The sequence below is a fragment of the Mandrillus leucophaeus genome, unplaced genomic scaffold, assembly GCF_000951045.1.
Source record: "Mandrillus leucophaeus isolate KB7577 unplaced genomic scaffold, Mleu.le_1.0 Scaffold1337, whole genome shotgun sequence".
NCBI lineage: Eukaryota > Metazoa > Chordata > Mammalia > Primates > Cercopithecidae > Mandrillus > Mandrillus leucophaeus.
The window spans coordinates 1-26,958 of record NW_012101296.1 but is presented as its reverse complement, the minus strand read 5'-3'; the positions used below and the strand labels follow the sequence as shown (position 1 = coordinate 26,958).

At 36.6% G+C, this 26,958-nt stretch overlaps 1 protein-coding gene across 1 annotated transcript in view; it reads right to left on the bottom strand.

Annotated features, from left to right (window-relative positions):
- The window catches only part of FRYL (FRY-like), a gene marked incomplete at its 5' end in the record, with an annotated part of 98,255 nt that extends 71,799 nt beyond the window's left edge, over positions 1-26,456 (bottom strand). The window contains 15 exons of the mRNA XM_011973061.1: positions 3,489-3,629; positions 3,979-4,238; positions 6,276-6,444; positions 7,685-7,784; positions 8,735-8,889; positions 9,732-9,842; positions 10,358-10,518; positions 12,083-12,255; positions 15,649-15,740; positions 17,954-18,011; positions 19,669-19,793; positions 20,583-20,775; positions 23,804-24,072; positions 25,703-25,789; positions 26,271-26,456. Of these exons, the coding sequence (XP_011828451.1) occupies positions 3,489-3,629; positions 3,979-4,238; positions 6,276-6,444; positions 7,685-7,784; positions 8,735-8,889; positions 9,732-9,842; positions 10,358-10,518; positions 12,083-12,255; positions 15,649-15,740; positions 17,954-18,011; positions 19,669-19,793; positions 20,583-20,775; positions 23,804-24,072; positions 25,703-25,789; positions 26,271-26,456 (2,280 nt within the window). The remainder of the gene's footprint in view (positions 1-3,488; positions 3,630-3,978; positions 4,239-6,275; positions 6,445-7,684; positions 7,785-8,734; positions 8,890-9,731; positions 9,843-10,357; positions 10,519-12,082; positions 12,256-15,648; positions 15,741-17,953; positions 18,012-19,668; positions 19,794-20,582; positions 20,776-23,803; positions 24,073-25,702; positions 25,790-26,270) is intronic.
- Positions 26,457-26,958: the final 502 nt, after the last annotated feature.

The following is a 26,958-nucleotide window of genomic DNA, read 5'->3' as shown; positions in this document are numbered from 1 at the left end:
TAAGTGCTAGATGAATAAACACAATCTAAATCAAAACTGGCACTGATCAACAATAAGACATTAATCAGCTTTATCAATACTGTCCTCCCTCTAACTCTCAACATTAGATCTAATTAGGATGAACTGAACATGTTTAGTGGTTTCCACTTTATGCACTTTCTTTATTTTTGCTTTTTTTTTTTTTAAAAAAAAAGCAAAAAAAATACATTTCTGTAAAAATTTCTCTTTTAATCGAAACACTTCCAGGTAATAACATCCTAAGATTTTCCTCTGATTTTTAGTTAGCCTCCAAACCCAGGGTTTATCTTTTATTCTGCCTTCCCCATTCCCTATAGTCAAACAGAGTAGTCATTAAGAGCAAGGAACTAGAACTAAACTAGAACTCAAACTACATTGCCTGGTTTGGAATGTGGATATACCACTCACTAACTCTATCATTGAGTTGAAGCTATACTTCATATAGCTGTTAGGAAGATTAAAAGAGTTAAGGTTTACAGTGCACTTTACAAATGGCTAGTAACACAGTATAAGTAAGTAGAAAAACTTTTCAGTAGTATATATTATATATATGTTTTGGTAATGTATATTACTGAAATAACTTCATAACTGATCAGCCTATCTCTTTTTCTCCCTACTTTAATCCTTACTACTCAAAATGTGATCCTAGCAAGACAGGCATCATCATCTGCAGTTTGCTAGAAATAGAAAATCTTAGGCCTACTCCACCTCCAGAATCAGAATGATTCATATTTTTACAGACATATGAAAAGCCCTGCTTTATATGACCCCTGGATTAATCTTAAAACATGTTTTATTACAGGCCTGAGCCACTACTCTTTTTTTTTTTTTTTTTTTTTTTGGAGACGGAGTCTCGCTCTGTCACCCAGGCTAGAGTACAATGGGGTGATCTTGGCTCACTGCAACCTCTGTCGCCCTGGTTCAAGCAATTCTCCCTGCCTCAGCCTCTCAAGTAGCTGGCATTACAGGTGCCTGCTGCCACACCCGGCTAATTTTTGTGGTTTTAGTAGAGATGGGGTTTTGTCATCTTGGCCAGGCTAGTCTCGAACTCCTGACCTCAGGTGATCCTCCTGCCTCGGCCTCCCAAAGTGCTGGGATTACAGGTGTGAGCCACAGCACCCGGCCAAAACTCTTATTATGGTTACCCAATGATACCATTCTATGTATGGCTGTTTACTCCATCCAATGGGCGCTACTTGTTAATTCTCTCTGCTTTCAGGTTCAATTTCCTCTGAGCATGCTGCGTGCATTCCTGCCTCTGTGGCTTCCTTCTGCCAAACTTGGGATCTCCGAGTTGACACTCTCAACCCTAATCCTTTCAAGTCTTCGAGCCCCATCCCCTACCTTAACTCTACTCCCTTCTCCAAGAAGCTTTTACTGACTTCACAATCAGATCTGGGTTGGAATTCTAGAACTATTAAGTGACAGAGTGAGACCTTGAGGAAATTACCATTCTCTCTGCCTTGTTTTTTCATCTGTAAAACTGCAGTGATCTCACCAAACTCATAGATTTATTCTGAGAATTAAATAATGTGGATGAAGTGCTTTTACCATGCCTAAAATAAGCACCCATAAGTGCTTAAAAAATAATAACCAATACATTATTATTATTGACATTAAAAAATGGCTCCTTTTAAATTCCTGGAAAATGGCTATTCCCCAAATTTCCATTTGGCCTCTTAAAAGTATAATCTCATGCTTTTTCTGGTTCCAGCTTTAACTCCCCCATTCATTCATCCAATTAATGGGCATCTTCTATGTGCCAGGCACTACTAAATGAGAACTTAGCGGTGAATCAAATAGACAAAAACTACCATTCTTAAGGAGCTTACAATCTACTGGTTGATGCAAAACTAAAGAGGTAAATAGGTAAAATATATCACGTGTTTGGTGATGATTAAGTGCCAGAAAGATCAATGAAGCAGGGAAAGGAAATGGAGTGTGTGTGTGGAGGTAGGGCATTTGCAGTTCTACACAGGATGGGCAGCAGAAGTCCCAGTGGGCACTGACACCTGAAGGAGGACCTGAAAGAGACGAGGAGTGAGTAACGTGGCTAACTGGGGAAAGAGAAGGCAAGTGAGTGTGAGGGCACCAAGGAGGGAATGCCTGGTGAGAGGGCTAGAAGCAAAGGGGGGCCAGTACAGCTGAAGGGTGGGAGCACCAGAGAGAATATAGGAGACACAGCCAGAGAGGTGACGTGGGGTAACGTTGTCTTGTACTATACACCTACAGTTCTCTAAGCACTCCTCAAAGGCACTACGCCTGTGGTACACCTTGGCAATGATGCTTTCAGTGACCAAGTGAACTTGGGGAATGCTGGGTAAAGCAAAGCTATTAAGTGGTTTGTTTAAAATAGAATCTGTAGAACTTTTATTTATTTATTTATTTTATTTTTTTATTTTTTATTTTTTTTGAGACGGAGTCTCGCTCTGTCGCCCAGGCTGGAGTGCAGTGGCCAGATCTCAGCTCACTGCAACCTCTGCCTCCTGGGCTCATGCAATTCTCCTGTCTCAGCCTCCTAAGTAGCTGGGATTACAGGCATGAGCCACCACACCTGGCTAATTTTTGGATTTTTAGTAGAGATGGGGTTTTACCATGTTGGCAAGGCTGGCTTCTGACTCCTGATCTCAGGTGATCTGCCCACCTCGGCCTCCCAAAGTGCTAGGACTAAAGGCATGAGCCACCGTGCCTGGCCTGTAAGAACTTTTAGATAACGTTCTGTAGAACTAGTCTTCCGCTGACCACACTTTTGGGGGATGCTGCCACGGGATGGATATCTACATCTGCATCTAAAAAGACATATGCACGTGTGTCCATTTAACCCTCACGTTTGACAGTTTCATATCAAACGTGTCGTCTTGACTTGGGCAGATCTGGATGTTGCTTTCTCCCCTGGAAGGCAAAGATGTTATCTTCTTCGTTTCATATCTCTTACCATGCTTTCCCTTGCTTCCAGCAGCCTGAAGGGCAATCCTATAAGCACTGAGCTCTCACTCACCATCCTGTTCTCGTATCTAAATGCCAGCTCTGCCTAGCAGAAACTAGAAACATCCGCAATGTGTGGTTTCAGCTTCAATATCACTTTCTCTCAAGTGTCATCTTGAATCCTTCCAGACAGCTGTGGTTCCTAAGTTTTACTCTCAGAACTCTGCAATTTTTTAATAGCCTTTATCACACTATACTTTATTAACTTACTGATTTATTCATTAAATAAATCAGATGTAGGTTCAACAAATAAATTCTGTATTACCCATCAGATTGTAATGCCCAGAAGAGCACCTGGTCTGTCATAATGATGGAAAACATTTGCTGACTGAATCAGTGAATAAATCCATGTGCTATTTTCCTGACTGTCTTCATCCTGGCCCTTGCCTTGCCTCTATTGGGCAACTGCTGCCCATACTCTGACATCATAAGATACTAGTAAATATATATATATATTTTTAAGTTAAATGAACTTGAATACATACGTAAGGCAAGAGGCTTGGTTCACTATTCACCCCACAAATGCTGATCAAAAAGTGCAAAATTATTTTCAGGTTTTTGGGCCAGCCATCTGCAAGTGTGGTCCACACGTTCTCCACCTCCGACCAGGCCAGTTCATCGCCATACTAGATGCAATACGCACAAAAGATACTTCAGTCATGACTGCCTATTATAAAAACCAAACTTGTCATACCATGAAATATTAAAAAACAATGTTTTCCACAGATAGCTTTAATCGTTTCCACACTTTACAGAAACAATAATTTCTTTCAACAAATCTAAACATAAATATCATTAATCATATATGGTTTTAGTAAAAAAAATTCATATATCATCAGTCTTTTTTAAAGAAAGAAATTTATAATGCATTTTGCTTGGTTATCACAGGATTATGGAGCCTCTTCATCTGTTTCTAACCACATCTACTTACTCAATAATTCTGTGCAGCAATTATAAATACAAAACTCATTTTACCTTTGCTGTCATATACATCAGATTGTTCAAAACCATTGCAGTGGCTTGTGGAGATCCCCATCCTTCTCCCCGTAACCAGCGCCTACTAGTCACCATAAGTTCTCGGTCTTTCAAGGAATCATCTTCATCTTCATCATGTCGCCTTGCTGTGGGGAGAGGTTTTAAGTCCACCAGCTCGATGTTGTTCATCCATGGTAGCAGGTAGTGCAGCATCACCTGCCGTCCAGCAGGGTGAGCTGTCTGGATTCTCTGGCTTATCTCTGAAATTGAAAACAAGTCAAAGAGAACTGATGTAATTTCGGCTTCCTCTGACTGGTAATTAATTCCAACAGATTTCAGAAGCTGGATTTTATTCATTTTACTCATTACACTTAACAATTATACGTACTGTTTTTTCTTTTAGTAACTTTCACCTCAATGACATCAAAATATTAACAGCTAACATAAATCACAAGACGGAGAGAGGAAGAGGGAGAGGGAGAGGAAGGGAGAAAGGGAGAGAGGGAGACGGGGAGAGGGAGAGAGACAGAGAGAGAGAGAGAGACTGTGTCTCAAAAAGAAAAAAAAAGAAAAAAGGGACGGAAGGTAAGAATCTACCAAAAGAGACAGAAAAGGAATACTCAATGGTAGAAGAAAAAGCAAGAAATACTAAGTTTTTGGAAATTAAGCGAGGTTAGAGCTTAAAAAAATATAAGATGGCTAACACCAATTGCTGTGGAAAGCAGCAAACAGACCGAAGACTATTAGCCAGTGACTAGACTGAGCAGTTGGAAGGTACCTGGTGAGGCTACAGAAAGGAATTTGACACTAGTGGACTGTGAAGGCCATCTGTGAAGATCTAAGGCATGCATGAAGACTGAGAATACGGAATAGTGAGTGTATACACTCGAGGCAAGGCATAGGGGTGAGGAAGGGGTTAGGAGCAGGTGTGAAGGAGGGAAAGGATGCGAGGAGCAAGAATGGGAAGGGCCTCAGAGCTGACAACATTTAAGACCACTGCATTGAATCTGGAGAAAGAAAGGATCAGGACCCTCAAATTTTAAAGTGGCAAAGTTTATGCTGATATCTGTATCTGTGCAGTAAAATTCTGAATGAATATTGTGTTTGTCTTGCCTTAGAAACAGTGAAAGTGAAAATGTAGGTTAGCTATGGAATTTGTCAGGTTGAGAGGCTATGTTTTGGTTTAGAACTAACTACCTTAAGCAAAGGAGTTAAAATTAGCTGATGCTAAGGACAAGAGTGTCTGAAGATAGAACTGAAGGAAGAATGACAAGGTGGTGGTGGTGGAGGCGTGGGCACGGTCGACACCTGTACCAGCCGACATCCTAGGCGATGACATGGCATTCTAAACAGTTACATGATCTCTGAGACCTAGCTGGACTCCCCTGCTTTCTACGCAGAAGCTTCTAGCAGCAGCTCAGCAGCCACAAAATCTGTGTTCATGGTGGCTGCTATTTTGTGTTGATGACCACTCATATCCATCTTGGAGGGGCTGTCAGGGATGCGGGGGTTGGGAAAAAGGAAGGGGCATAATTGCTACCAACTACTAGGGCAAACCAAACAGGTCTACTGCTTTCAAGAACTAAATGTTAGGAGAATTTAAGTTGTTGTTGTTGCTTTTTTCTCCCACTCAGGTAAATTAGGGAGGGAAATAAACTATTTCTATTGCTAAAATAGGTGCTATGCAAAGATCCCAAGCAGGCTAAGGCCACTAACTCTTGAGCCCAAATGAAAGAAAGGACCCACAGCAGAACTCCACAATCTCCCAGATCCTAGTGTTGGTGCATGTCCAGTATTTACACTGGAACAAGATCTTGATGTAGGTGACAGGCAACATGTGGGAGACTAGAAAGAGTTTTGCTCAAGGCACTGTACCACCTGCTCCTATGGTTAGGGGTTTCACTCACGGAAAACTGCCTACAACTTATCTCTGCCTATTTTTATTATTAAAGATATGCCAATACACAAAATACAATGTATTCAAGAAGTTCTATGTCTACTAAGAAATACTTTTAAGTCACATATGGAAAGTCCTCCCTCTTGTATTTTTTTCTTTTTGATGGAGTAGGGAGCAAGGGAAGGTAAGGTGTAAAACCCTACAAGGACGCCGCTGATAGAAAAACCTAAATACTGTGACAGATCAGAATTAAGAGTTCTTATTGAAGAAAAAATATTCTATGTAAAGACATGTCTGGTTTTGATTTAACCTGTAATTTAATAAATTTATAATTTTCTAAAAATTGTTTTTGAAGAAATGATTGACAAAGAGAAACTACTAACCAGTTCATTGATCATACCTGAGAATATAGCGAGAGTTAGCTCAGGATACGCCCTTGCTAGTTCCTCGGACAACTGATAATATGAAACAGAATAGAGATGTGGTAGAGGAGACAGCTGGCTGAGTACTCCATCTGTTCTCTGAACCTCCAATTTGTGAGCATAGCGAAACATCTTCGGTTCCAGAATCTATAGGAATGTGATTCCATCAACTTAGGTTAAGATTTTATGGGTTCTCTAAAGTTTAACTATAATTTTATATTTAAAAAAAAAACTCTTCTCCCAGGCTGAGTGGAGTGGCTTATGCCTGTAATCTCAATACTTTGGAAGGCAGAGGTGGGAGGATCACTTGAGGCCAGGAGTTCGAGACTAGCCTGGCCAACATAGCAGGACCTCATCTCTACAAAAAATTAAAAAATTAGCCAGGTGTGGTGGTGTGTGCCTGTGGTCCCAGCTACTCAGGAGGCTGAGGTTGGAGGATCACTTGAGCTCAGGAGGTAGAGGCTGCAGTGAGCCATGACCGTGCCACTGTACTCTAGCCTAAGCGACAGAGTGAGACCCTATCTCAAAAACAAAAAGAAACAAAACAAACAAAAACCCTTTCTCACTAAAAGAACTTACATTCCTCATATTTAATGTCAATGATCCAGGTTAATAATACATTCTGAAAATAACTCCAGCAACTTAATATACAATTACTTGAAAAAGATTTACCACTTTTCTCACTCAAAAATACGATAGTACAATATATGTATAAGTGAAAAAAAAAATCCTTCAAGGAGAACCTTTTGACATTACACTATTTAAAGAGCTGTACTGCTGAACTTTCCTCTTAATTAACAAAGGCATTAGGGTATAATTCCTAAGATGGATCTACTGGCATCAGAACCACTTTAGAGCCTTTGGAAAAAGTATCTGCTTGAATCCTATTCTTAGCCCTTGGTTAAGATGGAAGAATCTTGCCCTATTATGAATTAAATACTGTATACTAATAATATATCCGTGTTTGCTAAGTTTCTAAGTTATTTCTCCTCAACCCAATAAAGAAAATTTACATGAGAATATGATAAAAAGAGCTAATTATTTTTCATATGGCTCTCCAAAAAAACTGGGACACACATTGTTCTCATCTGCTGAACAGAAATACTTACATGGACACATATTTTAAGTACCTTCATATACATACACACGTGTTACTATAAATAACCCTTCTACAATACACTTAGGAATAGTTTGCATTATTTATAAATTTAAATATCTATATTATCTTTGTCTTATATTTCTAATAATAATTAGGACTTAATACCATAACTTCATTATTATAAATAAAGCTAAATACTATTATCAGTGTGCTTTAATGGCAAGACTAAATTATTGGGCTTCATTAAATCCTGAGTAAAAAAATATTTAAATTCACATGTTTACAAACCTGTAAAAGTTGCATAGCAACTTCGTAGATACTTCTAGAAGAATCAGCTGCTTTAAACAGTATCAGATTTAGAAGCATCACTGTGTCAAACTGATAATCCCTAGGAATAAATTTTACATATTAGGTAAATAACAATGTTTAGAGACTTTTGCACCATTTAATAAATATGATATGCAAAGGGCAAGGCTTGTAGGCACCTATCTTCTAAGTCTATGAGGGGACTTGGTTTTTTCAAGGCAATAGGTACAACAACAGATGCGTGGTGATAATTGTCCTTATTTTGGTTAAATTCCATTAGAGCACAAGTGTTCAACCTTTTGGCTTCCCTGTGCCACATCAGAAGAAGAAGAATTGTCTTGTGCCACACATAAAACACACTAAAAAATGCTGATGAAAAATAAAAAATCCATGCATAATTTTTGTAATATCCACCACCACAGATAAGCAAAAAAGTCCTCACATTCAAAGGGTTACACACAGCTGCATTAGAGCTTAAGAAAAGAAAATACAGTCAACCCTCTGTGGATCAAAAATATGTGGGAAAGGCCAGGCACAGCAGGTCGTGCCTGAAATCCCAGCACTTTGGGAAGCCAAGGTGAGAGGCCAGGAGTTCAAGACCATCCTGGGCAACATACGTAGTGAGACCTCGTCTCTACAAAGAATTTAAAAATTAGCCAGGCATGGTAGTGGGAGTCTACAGTCCTGGCTACTCGGGAGGTTGAGGTGTGGAGGATCGCTTGAGCCTAGGAGTTTGAGGTTACAGTAAACTATGATCATGCCACTGCACTCTAGCCTGGGTGACAGCGAGACCATGTCTAAAAAAAAAAAAAAAAAGAAAGTATATGGGAGGATTTGCATAGAGTAAATACAAATTCTACAGCATTTTATATAGAAGGCTTGAGCATCCACGGATTTTGGGATCTGAGAGGGGTCCTGGAACCAATCCTCTACAGATACTGAAGGACAACTATACTGATGTCTTCATATTTTTAAATTCAAAGAAAAACTTTTCTTTAAGCAAACAAAACAAGAAACCCGTATCTAAAGTACCTGTTCTGGAAAACATTAGCAATGGCTTTAAAGCAGCCGGCCGCCACCCTCCTGGAGCCCGTGTAGCAGCGGTCCACAGCCCAGTACATCAGGTTGCTCTGATCAGGGTTCAGCTCCAGCAACAACGTAACTGCTTCACAGCCCAGCTGGTGAACCTAGGCCAAGGTTGTGAAATTGCTCAATAGAGACAGAACGTTACATATTTTTTGTCTGTTTCCCTACAGTTCTTACTAAGGTAATATGGTGCATATATTCGTTGTAATTAATAGGAAAATTCCATCTCCTTTTGTTCACCTCCCTCTCATTTTACTCAGCCAGCAGAAAAAAACCACACAGATGAATTGAATTTGGCCTCTTGCTTTTTACACGAGCCTCTCTAGTATGATTCTGTCTTCCAACAGAGCCCTGAAGGCGGTTAATGAATATGAATAGTGATTAAGTGCTTTCAGAAAAATGAGTCATTAAGCTCTCTAATTATTTTTATCAAGCTTTATTCTTGTTTTTGACAACCCAATACAAAAATTGTTGTGAGGGGAAAAAGATGTAAGTCCTATGTTAAATTGTGAAGTCTGTAAATGTACAATATGAGAGTAAGGAAAGCAAAGGGTGTGGAGGGCAAGGAAGAATGATTAAATGGAAAGTGGTTAAAAAAAAAATGAAATGAAACATAGCAAATAACATATTTCTCCCATGCAGCTCAATATGTTCTATGTTAGTATTTTATTTATTGACTTAGAACCCTGTTGAGAGACACACACCACTGTATTAATCCTATAATATTAAAAGGGAAATTAAAATTATTCAAATTAATGATATGTAAGAATTGGAACATTTTTACATTATGAGATCCTATTTAACTTTATATAATATGCTTTTTGCATATGATCCTAACCTATCTTATTTTTTAAAAAAGACTTGTTTTTAGTGCAACATACACGAACTGCTAATACTACAATGAGAATTTATTATGAACCTTTAAGGAAACTGTCATAATTACCTTTTTGTCCAGAGAATCCAAAATGTTATCCAACCATTTGTATAAATAGCCATCTGATGAAAGTCCTACATTATCTGCAACAGGGCCACAACATAGTACAGCAGACATAGCCTTCAAATAATAATATTAGAATTATATTTAACAAATTTAAGAGGTTAAATGTTGGTTGCTTAATGAGAAGAGGCAAAATACTTATCTAGTATCTAGTCACAATACTTTAATTTTTTTCTTTACAAATTATTTTTTAAAACTAAGAAATTTATTATGAGTAAGTAAATATGACACCAAATTAGACATGGAGTTTGAACAATACTGTAAAGGAAGATAAAAAGACCAAGAAAAAGTACTTAAGTAACGGAAAAAAAGGCATTCCTTTCAAGTAATACTCAGTTATTTAAGATAATAGTGATCAAATTTGAGTAGATTCTGGAAGTGTTTTTCATTGTATTTTATGTATTTAAATATAACTTTTGGTATAAATTTTGAATACGGCAGAAAAACATATATTCTAACACTCTCAGATACTGTGAAGAAATTCTTATCCTCTTTAAAATACTAGTGACTGAGAGACAAAAATATTCAACTCTGCTCTTAAAAAAAAAGAAATCAGGTTTCTAAGTAAATACCTTTAACGCACAGTATTGATGTCTATTAATTTGCATATTTCTATCACTGTATCTGTCCAAGGGCGTAAACATGATGCTAAAAGGACCTGCCCAGTGACTGAACAGCATAAATAGACTGTGACGAAGGCTCTGCTGAGGAAAAATACTTCTTCTCTGGTGCACTGCAAATAAGAAAAGATAGAAAACATTTATTTCCATTTCTTTTTGCTTTAACTTTTTACTGACATGTTACTGAATGTGTAACAGTGTAAAAAAGAAAGCAAAATTTTTCATTTTAAACTATCAAAAACCTCCACAGTAGCAGGGATCATTTATATATATGCAAATCGCAGAAACAAAGTTGCAGTCTGTGTCACTCTGTGGCAGCATTACATGACATACAGCACCTCTGCAAGCAGAAATTCCATGACAGGCTCAATGGCACATGAAAGCTGGCACAGAGGTGGGGCCAGGAGCCCATTTCTCCCTGGGCTATCACTGGCTATATGGTGAGACTGGCCAAGATTTTAACACAGACACACCTCTGTATCTTGGTTCACTGGTAAGTAAGGGCTTTGGACAAGATACATGTTTTCAAACTTTGTACTTTTTTTTTTTCAGCAGGAAAGCTGCCTTTTCCTGTTAAAGGAAGCTTACATGTAATCTCAATACATAAAACAGATAAAAGCGGAGTTGAGGCCTAGCGTCCAAACACATTCTGCTGCTTTCTGCTGATGGCACTGGACAACCTCAGGGCTTTGAGAAACAGCAAAGTTTGAAAACCACTGGTTTAAATGATCTCCAAGGATTTTTTCCCCCATTTTGAAATTCTACTATATAATTTCTCTATATCTATCCTTCTTGAAGAAACTCAGCAGTATCACAATAAACCAATTTGGAAGTTGTAAAAAAGTGTTTAGTAATAGACTAAACCACATCTTTACATTAGTGAGCTTCAGATCAGAAAATTTTGAAAAAAAAATGCTCTTTTCCTTTGACAGTATCATTTTCTTTTCAAAGATGAAAACAAGGCTCCTACAGTTGAAACTGACATATGAAATTAAGTGCTTAATGACCCTGTTATAAAATACAACCCATGTTCTTCAGGCATCAACTGTCTGTATATACTATTCAAACCAACAATGTGACTTTAATTTTTCAGAGAGAAAAAGAAACATTTGTATTTATACTGTATGCCAAAGGCTAGAGTCACATTACTTCTTACAGTTGTCAAGAATTTAACTTTTAAAAATGTAATTGTGTATATTAATCTTCCTACTATCTAAACCAATATCTGTCAATATAGAACCTACTCAATAATTAGAACATATCTGGTAAACCAATAACATGGAATCCTTGTTACATTTTGTATTTATGGCCTATATTCTTTTCCCATTATTCAAAAGTATCGTCTTAATTTTATTCTCAATTATCATTTGAAACACTGCACTCTGCTTACTGCATCTAAAACAAGGTTGTCTAAAGAGCTTATTCTATTGATTTCTCTAGGTTCTTGTGTCAGTATTCTGATCATTATTGAAATTCCATGCTGGGTTGCTTTTTTACTTCTAATCACTGACAATAATTCAAAGGGAAAACAAACTCCAGCCATCCAGGTTATGCTGACATATTTTTCCAGTATGTTCATACGTTACTTTATCAACTTAGATTATTAAACCTCAAGGAAAGAAAAAATATGACGGTTCCTTAATACTCAATAATGCTTTAAGAAATTGAAAATAATACCTGGAACATTCTGAATAATATTCGCCACTAAGGCACTAAAATGGCATCGTATATCCTTCAGTGTGTCAGAGTCTTTTTCATTTTCTGCTTCCAGGAGTTGTCTAGTTAAATCTACATACTCCAATAAAGTGTTGTTGAGAAAATGTGTTTCATTATCAAGGCCACCACTTGCACTGAAAATATTGAAGAAAACAAATGATGAAGCAAATGGGACTTTAAATTATAATTTAAATTAAAAATTATTAATACTCAAAATGAGAATAATACATGTTAATTTTGCATGCTCATGGCAGCATGCAACTTAATAAATGAAAATTAAATGAATACGATTTTGCTTACTTTAATACGAAAATAGATGGTGCTTCTTAATCTAGGAACTGCTATTGCAATTTATATTATTCAACTCCATATCTAACTTAAATCAACTCAGTGCTAAATGTTGTTTCCTCTCTGTGAAACACATGGATTTCTAAACAAAGAGACAGGAGGCATATGAAATGGGGAGGATCAGTTTAGAAAAGTTGAAAAAGACTAGTTCTATTTATTCATAGCTGCCATGTCTATTCATATTATGCCTTCAGTATAATCAAATATCTATTAGTCACTTATTCTCAGTAAGATTCTGGGATAGGTATTATCAGGGATGCAAAAATCTGAGAGAATTCTGGTAAGAATAGGGTAGAGTACTGGGTTTCAAAACCTCTTTCTAGACCTATGGAACTGCCTTTAAGAGTATCTGCAATGCGCTAGGTACGGTGGCTCACACCTGTAATGCCAGCACTTTGGGAAGCCAAGGTGGGTGGATCACTGAGTTCAAGAGATCGACACCAGCCTGTGCAACATGATGAAACCCCGTCTCTACAAAATACACAAAAATTTGCCAGGCATGGTGGTGCACGCCTGTAGTCCCAGCTACTCAGGAGGCTAAGGTGGGAGGATTGTTTGAGCCTTGTGATCTAGTCACTGCATTCCCGCCTCGGTGACAGAGCAAGAGCCTGTCTCAAGGAGGAAAGATATATCTGCAATGAGGTTTTCTTTGAGGCAGGGATCTATGTCTGTGCCTGGAAACCACTGACTGACTGATAGGGGAGTATTTGGTTAGAGTCAGAAGTCCTGGATTCCTGTCATGTTTCATCAATCATTAAGCATATACCCGGTATCTACCTCAGAGTGTTTTAGAAGGATGTAAATGAGCTGCTATATATGAAAAGGCCTAGCAAACAATAAGTGCTATATAAATGATTAGCTATTACATATGCATTTATTTAGGTCAGCTTTTTCTTATTATGTTTGAAAAGTACTTCTAATATATATTATTTTAAAGGTAATTTTTTTTAAATAGTAACTTTGGAATAAATATCCTAAACCTATGAAAACAAGAGTTAGGAGTTGCAATGATACTATAGTATATTGACTATATCAGTCTACAACAATAAATATGTATTGAATGAATCAATGTATGACCTTTATTCCTTAAATAAGTGTTTTTCAGGTGCTTTTCAAATTTTTTCCTTTATTCCTTAAATGAGTGTTTTTCAAGCTCTGGATCATGACCTATTAGTGGATAGGAAACTGATTTAGTGGACTACAACCTGCACCAGAATAAAATCTTCATTAATCTAACAAATATTCATTATCTCCTATGTGTCAGGTACATGAAATCCACTAGGTGAACAAAACAAAGTTCCCTGTGTTCTTAGCATTCAGAACTCATTATTTTCCTTAGCCATGGAAATTTAAAAATCTAGAATAGCAGTAACTTTCTATCAATAACTCTTTTTAAAAATACTTCAAAACAAAATACACAACTGGCTTCAAAGATCATTATTGCTTAATAGTCATATAGTTTTTGGTAGTTAACTTTAAATAGAGCAACATTTTGCATTCCCTAAAATAGAACCATTTAAAGGTTCTTCTACTAACGCTACAATTAAAGCAACCAAAAAAAAAGATTCAGATGTGTATCAGGTTGTTAATTTTTTTGCATCAAGCCAGCAAGTTTCAATTTTACTTTTCCTAACTCTTATTTTTTTGTGAAAGAAAAAAAGAGAATGGCATTTCTTTTCTTTTTTTTTGATACAGAGTTTCGCTCTTCTCACCCAGGCTGGAGTGCAATGGCACTGTCTTGGCTCACAGCAACCTCTGCCTCCTGGTTTTGAACGATTCTCCTTCCTTAGCCTCCCGAGTAGCTGAGACTACAGGCATGCACCACCATGCCCAGCTAATTTTTGTATTTTTAGTAGAGATGGGGTTTCACCATGTTGGTCAGGATGGTCTCGAAGTCCTGACCTCAGGTGATCTGCCCTCCTCGGCCTCCCAAAGTGCTAGGATTACAGGTGTGAGCCACTGCACCCGGCCAATATTTCTTTATTTGCTTTTTACTAGGAAAGAAAAGTAAATCAATAGTTTAAATAATACTCTGATTAAAAATGTATTTTGAAAGCATTTGTCAAAAGCATTCAATGCTACATATGAAAGGTGTTAGGTAAAATAAATAATCGGGAGAAATGCTAAAGGAATAATGCCATGCAGTTACCATAGTTACTACACTTGTTGTATTATTAATACTTCTTTTTCTCCTTTTTGTTTCAAGACAGAGTCTCGCTCTTTTCCCAGGCTGGAGTGCAGTGGCATGGTCAAGGCTCACTGCAACCTCAATGTCCTGGGCTCAGGTGATCCTTCCACCTCAGCCTTCCAGGTATCTGGGACTATTGGTCTGCCACTATTCCCGCCTGATTGTTTGCATTTTTTATAGAGAGGGGATTTTGCTATGTTGCCTAGGCTGGTCTCCAACCCCTGGGCTCAAGCAATCCACCCGTCTCAGCCTCCCAAAATGTTGGTATTACAGGCGTAAGCCACTGCACCTGGTCCATTTTTTTTTTTTCCTTAAGATATCTTTTCAGTGACCTTTTTTGGATATGGTCAGATCTATTATTTTTCTCCTTCAATGGTCAGGTAACACCATTATCCTCCTAAGGAAATAGTTATTTTTCAACATTCGGCTGATGGAATTTTCCTCAAGGGGCTAGGCTTAGTGTGAAGATGCCTTTACTGCGGCAATATCTCTAGGTTTCATGGTTTTGTCTGTGAAGGGTGGAAAACTGTTATGAATTATATTTGTAGATTTCATAATTTTTCCTGGCAGGATAGATAACAAGTTCATTGGAATAAATTTGTAAGCCTTATAATGTTTAACCTGTGAATGTATTATTTTTTCAAGCTCAGAAGAAAAAATCTTTAAAATGAGGTAAAAAACAGGAAAATCTGTGAAGAAAAAGCTACTACCATCCACTTGCCAAGATAACTAGGTTCCAACAAATATCAAAATCATAGGAACATTATATCCATTTTTTGCCAGAAGCAATCCAATTCTGGTGGTAGATTTTTCAATACATTTTTAGCTATTGGTTAGTGTATCGAATATTTGTTAAATAATTTTCATAGTGATACATACAGGTTTTCTTGTTGCAATGGTGCTTTTCTGTTTTTATACATTTCATGAGTGAAAAGAGATTACGTTCTCTAGGATCATTCCAAAGTTTTAACAATCTGAATCCAATACTGACCTGTGACTAATGACACCAGCATCTGCCAGCAGTTCAAATATTCGTACCAGTTGTACTCGTAAAATGTCTCGACGCCTGCGCCGTTTCATATTCTATTCCAAAGATACAAACATATTAATTAAAATCTTGCGGGTGTAACTTGGAAAGAATAATGTGAATGTCTCAGAGAGAGGTTCTGGCCTCACTGAAGTTATTTTGCTTGTACAATGTAGACTGTAGGTACTCTGGTAGCTACTGCCTCAAAGAGATATGTGTGAACAGTCTGAAATGAATAAGTCAAATAAAGTCACATGACTTCTTACATGGTGACAACCCCTGTGTGTCAGAGGAAGTAAAATACTACATTTTTAGGTTATTTGCTAATCAGACAGTTTTAGAATCGAAGTAATTAGTAAACCATTATCATGGACTAATAAAGAATCCCTAATACCCTCCCAAAAATAGGACATAAGTGTAGGGAAAACAATCCTAAAAAGAACTTAAGATTTTGCTCATGCCACAGTTTTCTACACAACGATTAATTTTGGCACAAAAAAAATAAACAAATATGAGAAAAACTCCCTTACTCATTACGATATGAATAAATATGTTTGTATTATTAGGTCCAAAGAACTAGAATAATGCCTAGAATAATAGTTGTAACATTTCAACTTGATTCTGCTTCTAGCAGAAAGTCATGTAAGAGATATCGATCACCTATATCACCTTCTACTAATAATAGCTCAGTACTTCATTTGTGATGTAATTTTCAAATTACAGAGCAATTAAAAACATATTTACTAGTCTTTCACTTTCTCGTCCATGACCCAATTTTTCTGCCTTCCAGGTGTGTGACATTTTACTAATGACTAATCAATTACATTTACTTTTCTCTGGGCTCTTTCTAAAGTTGACAGTAATTCATTTGGGACAGGATGATTTCTTATCAGTCTCTGAAGATTACTGCAACTTGTTTTTGCAGTTTGGTTGGCCTGTTTTCATTTTGTCTTCACAGAAACAGTGTGAGTCTAAAGCTCTTAAACTATAACTCATATTCAAGGCACATCACCGTATGTGTTTAATAGCTTTCCTTCTGAAATTCAGAAAAATAAATACTGCTATTTCGTTTTGTTTCAAGCTTACATTTCTCTAATAAGTCATCCAGCACTGTAACCAAACTGATCATTCTGAAACAAAAATCAAATCAATGACAAAATGGGAATACTATCATGACCCTACAGTGCTAAATTAAAGGAGAGTGAGGAATTGCAGATGATGTTTCAAAGTCCCTAAACTGCAGGGATTATCACCATCTCCCTCTCCTGCTTAAATTCCTCAGGGGATCCCTGACATTAACAGCACTGATTCCTAAACGATGTTCTACAGCAGACTCATCTAAGATGCTTTACAAAAATAGACTTCTGGACCCTATTCCAGGGATTCTCATTCAATAGGCCCAGGAGTCTAAAATTTTTAGCAAGCTCCCCAGGTAATTCTCAGATGCCACAGGCATAGGAACTACTGGTCTATTGGTTAAAGCTAAAACTAGTAGTTTTTCATGAGATATTTCTCATCCTGCTATCCAGCCTAATATTCAATCACTTCCCCCATAATATAATTATACAGAAAAATTTGCCATTTCAAAATTCTTTGTAAAGTTTGCAAATGCTGTTCTTCACCTAGAATACTTTTCCCTTGCTTGTCCACTGGGAAACATGCTTTAAAATTCATCTCAAATATCAGCACTTCATCTATAATGCCTTCCTTACCCTGCAACCAGAGTCCCAGGCTTTCCTCTCTGTAGTTCTTAGAATCCCTTCTCTATGATTTTATTTGAGTACGTAATAAATTGCTAGAATTAAGGTTATGCAACCATCTGTCCCACTGGACCTATAGTTTCTGAAAGTTGCTCAGAACTGAAACTACAGCCCATGGGCCAAATCTGGCCCACGGCTACCTGTTACTGCAAATAAGGTTTTACTGGAAAACAGCCACACTCCTTTTTTTAATGTAGTCTATGAATGCTTTCATGCTACAAAGGCAAGGTTGAGTAGAGGCCTGTAATGCCGAAAATATTTATCTGCAGAAAAAGTTTGCCACCTCCAACCTAGACCCTATTTTCTGCCCTCACTTAAGTTAAAGCAATTGTTCATTCATTTTACATAATGGGTTTCTGCATAAGATCTTCTGGGGGGAGGGGAAGTGTCTGCATCTTAAAAAGAAGAATACACTAGATAATCGTCTTAATTTCTAACTTTTGATATAACATGTAAATATGGCAGAAAAATAAATGTTCACTAATAGAAGGCTGCAGAACACAGCTCACCTCCGGCCTTCTTTCGAGTGCTTCTTTAATTATGGGATGTAATTCCTCTATTAGTTCCCTAGAAGAAAAATGGTACATATTCTATTAGTAGCTACACAGATATAATTTGACACATGTAAATATGTAAAGATATGATGTAAACTGACAAGTGTTACTTCTAATCCTACTGTTTTAAATGCAATGTCTATTGTTTTATTTTGTTTATAAAATAACACATTATATTATAGATTATTTGGAAACCAGGAAAAAAATGGTATAGGCCCCTTATTTTAATTTATAGAGGGAATACTACCAATACTTTTATTCAATCAGTTTGCAAGTGACATACACTTTACTTAGTTCAAACTATTTTATATAAAATGGTATCCTTTTTTCTTTTTTTGAGACAGAGTTTCACTCTCGTTGCCCAGGCTGGAGTGCAATGGCGTGATCTTGGCTCACTGCCACTTACGCCTCCCAGATTCAAGTGATTCTCCTGCCTCGGCCTCCTGAGTAACTGGGATTACAGGCATGCACCACTATGTCTGGCTAATTTTTTGTATTTTTAGTAGAGACGGGGTTTCTCCATGTTGGTCAGGCTGGTCTCAAACTCCCGACCTCAGGCGATTTGCCTGCCTCAGCCTCCCAAAGTGCTAGGATTACAGGTGTGAGCCATCGTGCCCGGCCTCCTTTTTTTTCTTTTCTTACACTAACATAGTTAATTTTATATGCCAATAACTAATTCATGATATTCAAACACAGAGTGGGGTACCATAATTTTCCTAGACATTTTCATTTATTAATGAATCATTATATTTTATCTAATTTTCTCTTACTAAAAATATTGCCTCTGTGAACAACTTTGTATATTTATCATTGTTTTCTATCTCCTTAGGATTAATTTTACAAATTAAATTAATGGGTCAAAGGGTATGAACTTTGTAAAAATGATAAATTTATCTTTATCTATATTTTGATTTTAAATTGAAAATGTGCTTATTTTAAGATTGGGAAAATCTGAAAGTTTTTCCAAAACTTCATTTATAAGAAATGCTATCCCACACCTATAGATATATTACAATTTATTAACCTATTCTTTTTTACTTAAATGTTCCTTTCCATGGAAATCTTTAGCAAAAGGCAGAAGATTTATACAATCTGAAGATAAACCAGGGTATTAACCTATTTCCTGGTTGTACAGGTTATCTTGGAGACAAAACATCAGATACCATTCTCACATTAATTGAGGAAATTCTCAAAAGAATAAATTCCATGCCCAGGAGACAACAAGGCAGAACTTCAGGCAAAACTGAAGAATTTGCTTCATTAATATAAAAAAATCACGAATGATATCAAACATCTATGTAAATACTTTTTGAAAGATATTCTAATTCTCTTGGATAAGCAGGGGGAAAACTGGAGTTTTAACTACTAGACCAAGATTACACATTAAAAGAATGACTACATAAATATATATAGTAGGAAAATACTAAATATTTATACGGCATTTCATTATTCCTAGAATACATAGGTAAGTTTTAATCTGCTCAGTCAAAATGAGGAAATAAAACTTCCAATAAATGACTTGCTAAATGCTACATGGCTACTTAATTGGTGAAAGTCAGGCCTGGTATGTGACCATCCCAATAAGCACTCTGCTTGACCCTACCACACCTTCTAAGTAGCACATTTATTCTTTTAGTGCTTAAAAAAAAAAAAAGTATGAACATAGTTACCTAAAAGCTCCTGGGTTGGTCCTGCCAAGACCTAGAACAAGGGATTCTGTGATTTCCATGCTCTCAGAGCGCATCATTGGAACTATGTGCTTAAACAAGGATGAAGGGGATGGGATGCCAATAATCTGGAAAAAAAAATACTATATTTATAACAGCCACTAATGATACTATGTCCAATTAGATAATCTGAGATTTCAGTAGTCATAGGTCAAGGATAAATGGACAGATGAAACTTTACTATGAATGATACCTCAAATTTCACCTGTGGTGCACATAATTTAAAAGGTTAAATAACTTATCCAATGGCTTAATGCAAGCTCATTAACAAAACTTGGGGCTCCTAATTTCTTACCCTCACTCACGATCATATAATAGGCTGACTCCCTTCATCAGATACTCTGTACCTTTCGATCCATGAACATGAAGAAAACAAAATGACTTCTAAAATAGTCATCAGTGTTAAAATCAGATACTCTGGTCTTAAGTTTTGTCATTTTCATGAAAACAAAACCACTGCTCCTATCCAGTACCCTTTAGATCACTACATGATTTAGGGAAATTCTAGAAAGGCATTTAATTATGTAAATGATTCCTTTTGGGTTCTGAGAAGTGTGAGAACTACAAAAACTGGAATATGGGAAAATAGGTATGACAATTTCTTTTAAAATAACGAGTATGATAAACTGAATGGGCATGGGTCTTTCTTTCCAATGGAAAACTATGTACGTATTATTGATTCCGACTAGGAATCCATAAAAACAATGATGGGCTTTCTTGAGGTATTTTCCTTTTTGCAAGTAAGTAATATACTTTCAACTGAGTTACTTTATTGTCCATAAAAAGAAATTTTAAAATCTTATTTTTATGGGGCCATTCAGATTTCATAGATCCAACAGTGGATCTGAGAAACTTACTTTGGAATCAATGCTATAGCCGCTATCTGGGGTAGACGCCAGCGTCTCAGGAGGAGAGCATCTCACAGAACCTGTAGATGTGGAAGATGACGATGTTGCTGCACTGCAGCAAAGGATCAGATAGTTTCTCCACAGGCCAATGTATGAGTCACTGCTTGTGGTGGTATTTACTTTCTTAGCATTGATGGGGCTACTAAGGAAAAAAAAAGAAAAATGGGCAGATATGAATAACACAACACATTTTTAAAAGTTTATTTTAACTAATGCTGTATTTCTTTCTTTCTTTTTCTGAGACAGAGTCTTTCTCTGTCACCCAGGCCGGAGTGCAAGTGGCACAATCTTGGCTCACTGCAATCTCCACCTCTCAGGCTCAAGTGACCCTCCCACCTCAGCCTCCAGAGTAGCTAGGACTATAGGTGTGTGCCACCACGCCCAGCAAATTTTTTGTATTTTTGGTAGAGATGAGGTTTCGTCACGTTGCCCAGGATAGTCTCTAACTCCTGAGCTCAGATGATCCACCTGCCTCGGCTTTCCAAAGTGCTGGTGCTGGGATTACAGGGGTGAGCCACCATTCCTGGCCTAATGCTAATTAGAGAGATGGTTAGCATAAGGTTTTTATTACTAGTACTGTTTTTGTGGACTGATATCAATGAATAAAGTACTGGATTAAAAATTAAAATATATTACCAGATCATTTTAACATTATTATTCCTGTAATAAAAGTTAATATTTTATTGGGCCGTATTTTATAACTTATTATGTATCCTCAATGTAGAAAGAAAATAAAACAAAAATCAAAATCATCTTTAATCCCACATGAAAATAAACACTGCATATTCTATATATCTTTAATTCATATACATGAACCGTAAATGCATGAATACATCTTTTAATTTATACAAATTAAATGTTTATTTTATTTTGTATCAACTTTTTAGACTTATGTATTTTTCACCTCTCTATGTAAATTAATATTCTGTGACATTATTTTGATTTATCATATGCTATATAAATATAAAGTATCATATTTTATATAACCAAGCTTTTGTTGACATTTTAGCTAATAGCAATTTTTCCCTATTATACACAATACTATACATTTGAATATATGGTTAATTATTTTCTTAGGTAATTCTTGAAAATGAAATCACAGAGTCAAAGAAGATACATATTTTCAAGGTTTCTGCCAAATTTCTGTCTTGAAAGGTTACACCAATAAAATATTTTGAAACAATTCCATAAGTCTTTCCAAATACCAAAATTATGTAAGAATTAAGGACTGAAAGCAAAGCGAAAGAGGAAAAATACAAATATATAATCTTTGCCTTCAACAAGTTTTGTAATATGCTAAGGTAAGTAATGCAAACACACCACTTCATTAATTCAGTAAGAGTATCATAGAACAATGTCCTAGTATGTTAACATACTAGGTATGGTAACATATCAGTTTTAAAAAACTGTCAAAAATATCACTGCCCCCATGTGGGCTATGGGAGACATACAATAAAGAAATAAATAAAACAATGTCAGATGGTGTTAAGTTTGATGAAGAAAAATAGAGCAGAAAGGGGAGATAAAGAATGCTGCTAGGAGATGGGGTTATAATTTAAAATATGGTCATTAGAGAAGGCTACTTAAGATAAGGTCATAAATGGTATGCAAGGTGGCAAATGTCAATCTTCTTTTTTTTTTTTTTTTTTTTTTTGAGACGGAGTCTCGCTCTGCCGCCCAGGCTGGAGTGCAGTGGCCGGATCTCAGCTCACTGCAAGCTCCGCCTCCCGGGTTCACGCCATTCTCCTGCCTCAGCCTCCCGAGTAGCTGGGACTACAGGCGCCCGCCACCTCGCCCGGCTAGTTTTTTTCTGTATTTTTTAGTAGAGACGGGGTTTCACCGTGTCGGCCAGGATGGTCTCGATCTCCTGCCCTCGTGATCCGCCCGTCTCGGCCTCCCAAAGTGCTGGGATTGCAAATGTCAATCTTTATTAAAAAAGTAACAACTAGACCAGGTGTGGTGGCTCACAACTGTAATCCCAGCACTTTGGGAGGCTGAAGTGGGAGGACTGCTTGAGCCCAGAAGTTTGAGATTGCAATCAGCTATGATTACACATCTGCATTCCAGCCTAAGCAACACAGCGAGACCTTGTCTCTTTAAAAAAAGAAAAAAAAGAAAGAAAAACAACACAAAACAAAAAAGAAATCCAATACACAATACCTGAGACCATATATATACAATTAGTAGAAATACTATTTCTACTAATTGTATAGATATTCAAATCCAAAAGTAAGAATGACTATTCTGGGTAGGAAGTTTAAGAGATTTTAAAAAATAAGATTGAATTTGAACTATATCAGACATAGATACGCAAAAATTAAAAAAAAAAAAAGGTATCCTATGCTCATGTGAACAAAAGCTCACAAAATGGAAACTGTCAACCACATGTAATGAACTTTGAGGGGATAATTTGGTTCCAACATTGAAGGTATTGATAGAAAGTAAGAAAAAAAGTACAGAGTGAAGTCAGATTTGAAGAGCCTTTAATGTAGGCCTCAAGTGATAGGTCAGTACAGATGCTGGGTTTGCAGGGTCAAGTTACATGCTGAGAGGACTCATTCCATTCAATGTGATCTATGTAAGGGGAAATCAGGAACCCAAACCCACATTCAAAAATTCTCCTCTGTATTTAAGAGAAAAAAAAAAAAATTAACTAAAATTTATAATGGCCTTGGTCAACTCTCCATTTCATAATCAGTTACTCCAAAACTTTACCAACATCCTCACATCCACTACTCAGTGTGTTATTACCACTCCCCACCAGAAGGTGGCCTTCCTTATACTGTCATCAGGAAAAGTAAGGCCACTGAGCTGTTTCGCTCTGCTTCTCACCCTTTATCTACAAACTTCTGTATCTACATCCATACTCATCTTCAGATCCTTTCCTAATTTTTTCCCTTAACACAGATTCAATGGACACAACTATGTACCAAGTACAGTGTTATTAAGTAAACAATTAAAATTTGGTGAGACTGTATTACATGAAAAGGATGAAGAAGTTATGACACTATGTCCTTGACAACATTCTTCTCCCTCCTTAAGACATCAATACAGTATCACATATTATTTATGGGCCTTCCAATCTGTAATACTTTTGTATTTTTCAAATAAATACATACGAAAGCTGACAGTCTATACATTTTTAAATTTACACTAGGAAAATAACTTACTTTATATCGACCTGAGGGGACAACAACTGAAGTCTTGTGTATGCAAACATCCAAGCATAGCTCACAGCTGTAGAGCAGTGTTTAGGAAGATTTTCTTGCTTTAAAAAACTGGAGAGACTTATAATCCATGGGTCTTGGCCTTGGGTCACATGTGCAAATATCCATATGTGTGATGGACTAATCACATCAAACTGGTGGCTAATGGGAGAAGAGTTCCATTCTGCTAATGTTTGTAAATCTATCGAGCTAGGGCAATAGAGCAAAGTAGTCTATATGGAGAGGAAAAAATGGATTACACATTTCAATAACTTTTAAAATTTTACCATATAAATTGCTTTAAACTGAAAGTGGTCTATTAGTAGTTTCCAAAACAAGATAATATAAAGTCCATGGTAGGTTGAGGGGAGTAGAGAATTCCTGAAACTGCATGTTTGTGTATGTGCATTCATGTCTTTTTTTGGGAGAGGGATTCCACGTTTTCATTGTTCTCAAAAGGATCTATAAACCAAATACGTTCAGGACCACTATTTAAGTAATTCTTAAATAAATATCCAAATTTCATGGTATACCAAAAGCTGCTTTTTAGTTCTCTAAGAAGTGAACCATTAACTTTCATGTTGACCTGTATCTATGTATGTGTGGAACAGACCCAAAAATGAGCTCTTTGCTCCGGAGGTATATATTCTTAAATACTTGTTCAATATTTGAACTCTTCCACTAAAGAGATAAACATTTATGTTCAAAGAAAAGTATATTAAGCACTGCTTTAGGCACTAGAAACAAGTAATCCATTACTCTCTTTTTGGAATAATTCATAATTTATAGTTAATATCTAAAACAAAATGTTTTGAATTGCATAGATCCTTTCATAAAATAACCAGAAGAGAGGCTTTTAAATGTTCTTACCACAAATAAATGATAAACACATGAGATGATGGATACACTAACTAGCCTGATTGGGTCATTATACAATATAGACATGTATCGAAACATCAAATGCATCACATAAATATGTACAATTATGTCTATTTAAAAATAAATAAAAATTAAAAATTTAATTTTTAAAAAGTTTAGCATCATGGTAGCGTCATGGGGGGGGGGGAACTGTACAGATTTCTAATAATCTCCTAGGCTTATAAAATCTTATTACCTTCCTTGGCTACATAAAACTCATGAATTATAAGAATCAGGTGTTATGCAGAAAGCTCTTAATGTTATGCATTAACCTCTTGTCCATGTATTCTAAAATAGGAGGAAATAATTTTTAAATAGTAAGGTTTTATAGCTATTCTTACATCAACTTTGGAATCTTAATATATGACCTTTTACCCTGTGAAGACCAAGTAAGAAAGTTTGCATAAACTTTCTTAGTAATGTGTTTGTAGACAAAGTGTTTCTCTCCATTTTAATGAGTCAAATTACATATGACATTGGTATAAAACACTATGTACTTAACCCACTATACTTAAACTCATGTGATACACAAAAAATAGCTGCCAAAAAAGCAGGGTATAAGTTTTTGCTTTGAGTATCACTATTTTTTTTCCCATAGCATTTTAACAAGTATTTCTATCTCAAGAATCTTATATGCCATAATGAACAGCAAACAGTAGCATAAAGTAAGATTCAATTTAACAGAAACTTCTTAGATTGGAAGGATTATAATTTTACAAACATAAAATTATTTTTATTCCTATGTGGAAGAGTACTTAACCAAGTATAAATAAATGTCACTTTTTAAGTACTATTCTTAAGCATTTTCTAATTTTCAAAAATACTTTCTAACACATTACATTGGTTAAGGAAGTTCTTTTATGTATGCATGTATACATGTATATATATGTGTGTCTGTCTTAAGTCTCAAAACAAGACTGGGTAGAATGAAGTCATTATAGTTACCTGATCAGCCCCAGTGAGATGTATGAAGCTCTCAAGAATGGATGGGCTTAGCCTGTCCATCACATCTATGGCTAATTCATCATCACCCTGTAAAAAGGACATCATATGTCTAAAAAAATTAGGAATGTTTAAGCAAAGTAGCCAAACCCAAGTAAACACTGAAAATTCACTTCAGTGCTATTTTATTTATTTATTTATTTATTTTGAGACAGAGTCTCACTCTATCACCCAGGATGGAGTACAGTGGCGCGATCTCGGCTCACTGCAAACTCCGCCTCCTGGGTTCACGCCACTCTCCTGCCTCAGCCTCCTGAGTAGCTGGGACTACAGGCACCCACCACCACATCTGGCTAGTTTTTTGTATTTTTAGTAGAGACGGGGTTTCACTGTGTTAGCCAGGATGGTCTCCATCTCCCGACCTGTGATCCGCCTGCCTCAGCCTCCCAATTGAGAACAGTAAGTTAGTTTAGACCCATGGTAGTAACCTACCTATATGGGATAAGGATGGACAAAGAGATGGTTTTTAAGTACTTTCATTAGATAACTGAATGAAATACCTAAATCTTACCTTAGGTATTTCCAAAAGTGCAAATAAAGCCCGTATTTCTCTAAGGACACTGACGGCTAGTTTCCTAGTGGCAGGTCGACTGCTACAGAGAATGACAAGTGCAAAGCCTTCGACCACATGGAATACGTTGGAATATGGGCTCCTTTCCAGAGGAGGGGGATGAGAAGCTCCATTAGCTACACCATGCTTGAAAAACAGAAGTTAAAAATAAAATAAAAAATATGTATGTACAGACATTCCAGAAAAACAATTAATAAAGAATAAAGCAAATCATAGTGATTATGACTACAGGTCTGCCTTGGCTCAAGCAACTTAAATAGTATGTAACTTATAAAAATGGAATAGTGTGCACAGTGAAAAAAGCATTTCACTGGCAGTCTAAATATGAATTCTGTATCTAACTTCTATCATTCTCTATTTTGTAACCTTGGAACTGATAATCGGTCTTCACCTAATTTCTATGTGGGAAATGAGGGGATTGTAGTGTATCTTTCACACTCGGAGTGTGGACCAGCAGCCTGGCAACACCTGAGAGCTTCTAAGAAACTCTTTCTTGGGGGGCAGAGCAAGATGGCCGAATAGGAACAGCTCCAGTCTCCAACTCCCAGCGCGAGCGATACAGAAGACCGGTGATTTCTGCATTTTCAACTGAGGTACTGGGTTCATCTCACTGGGGAATGCCGGAAAA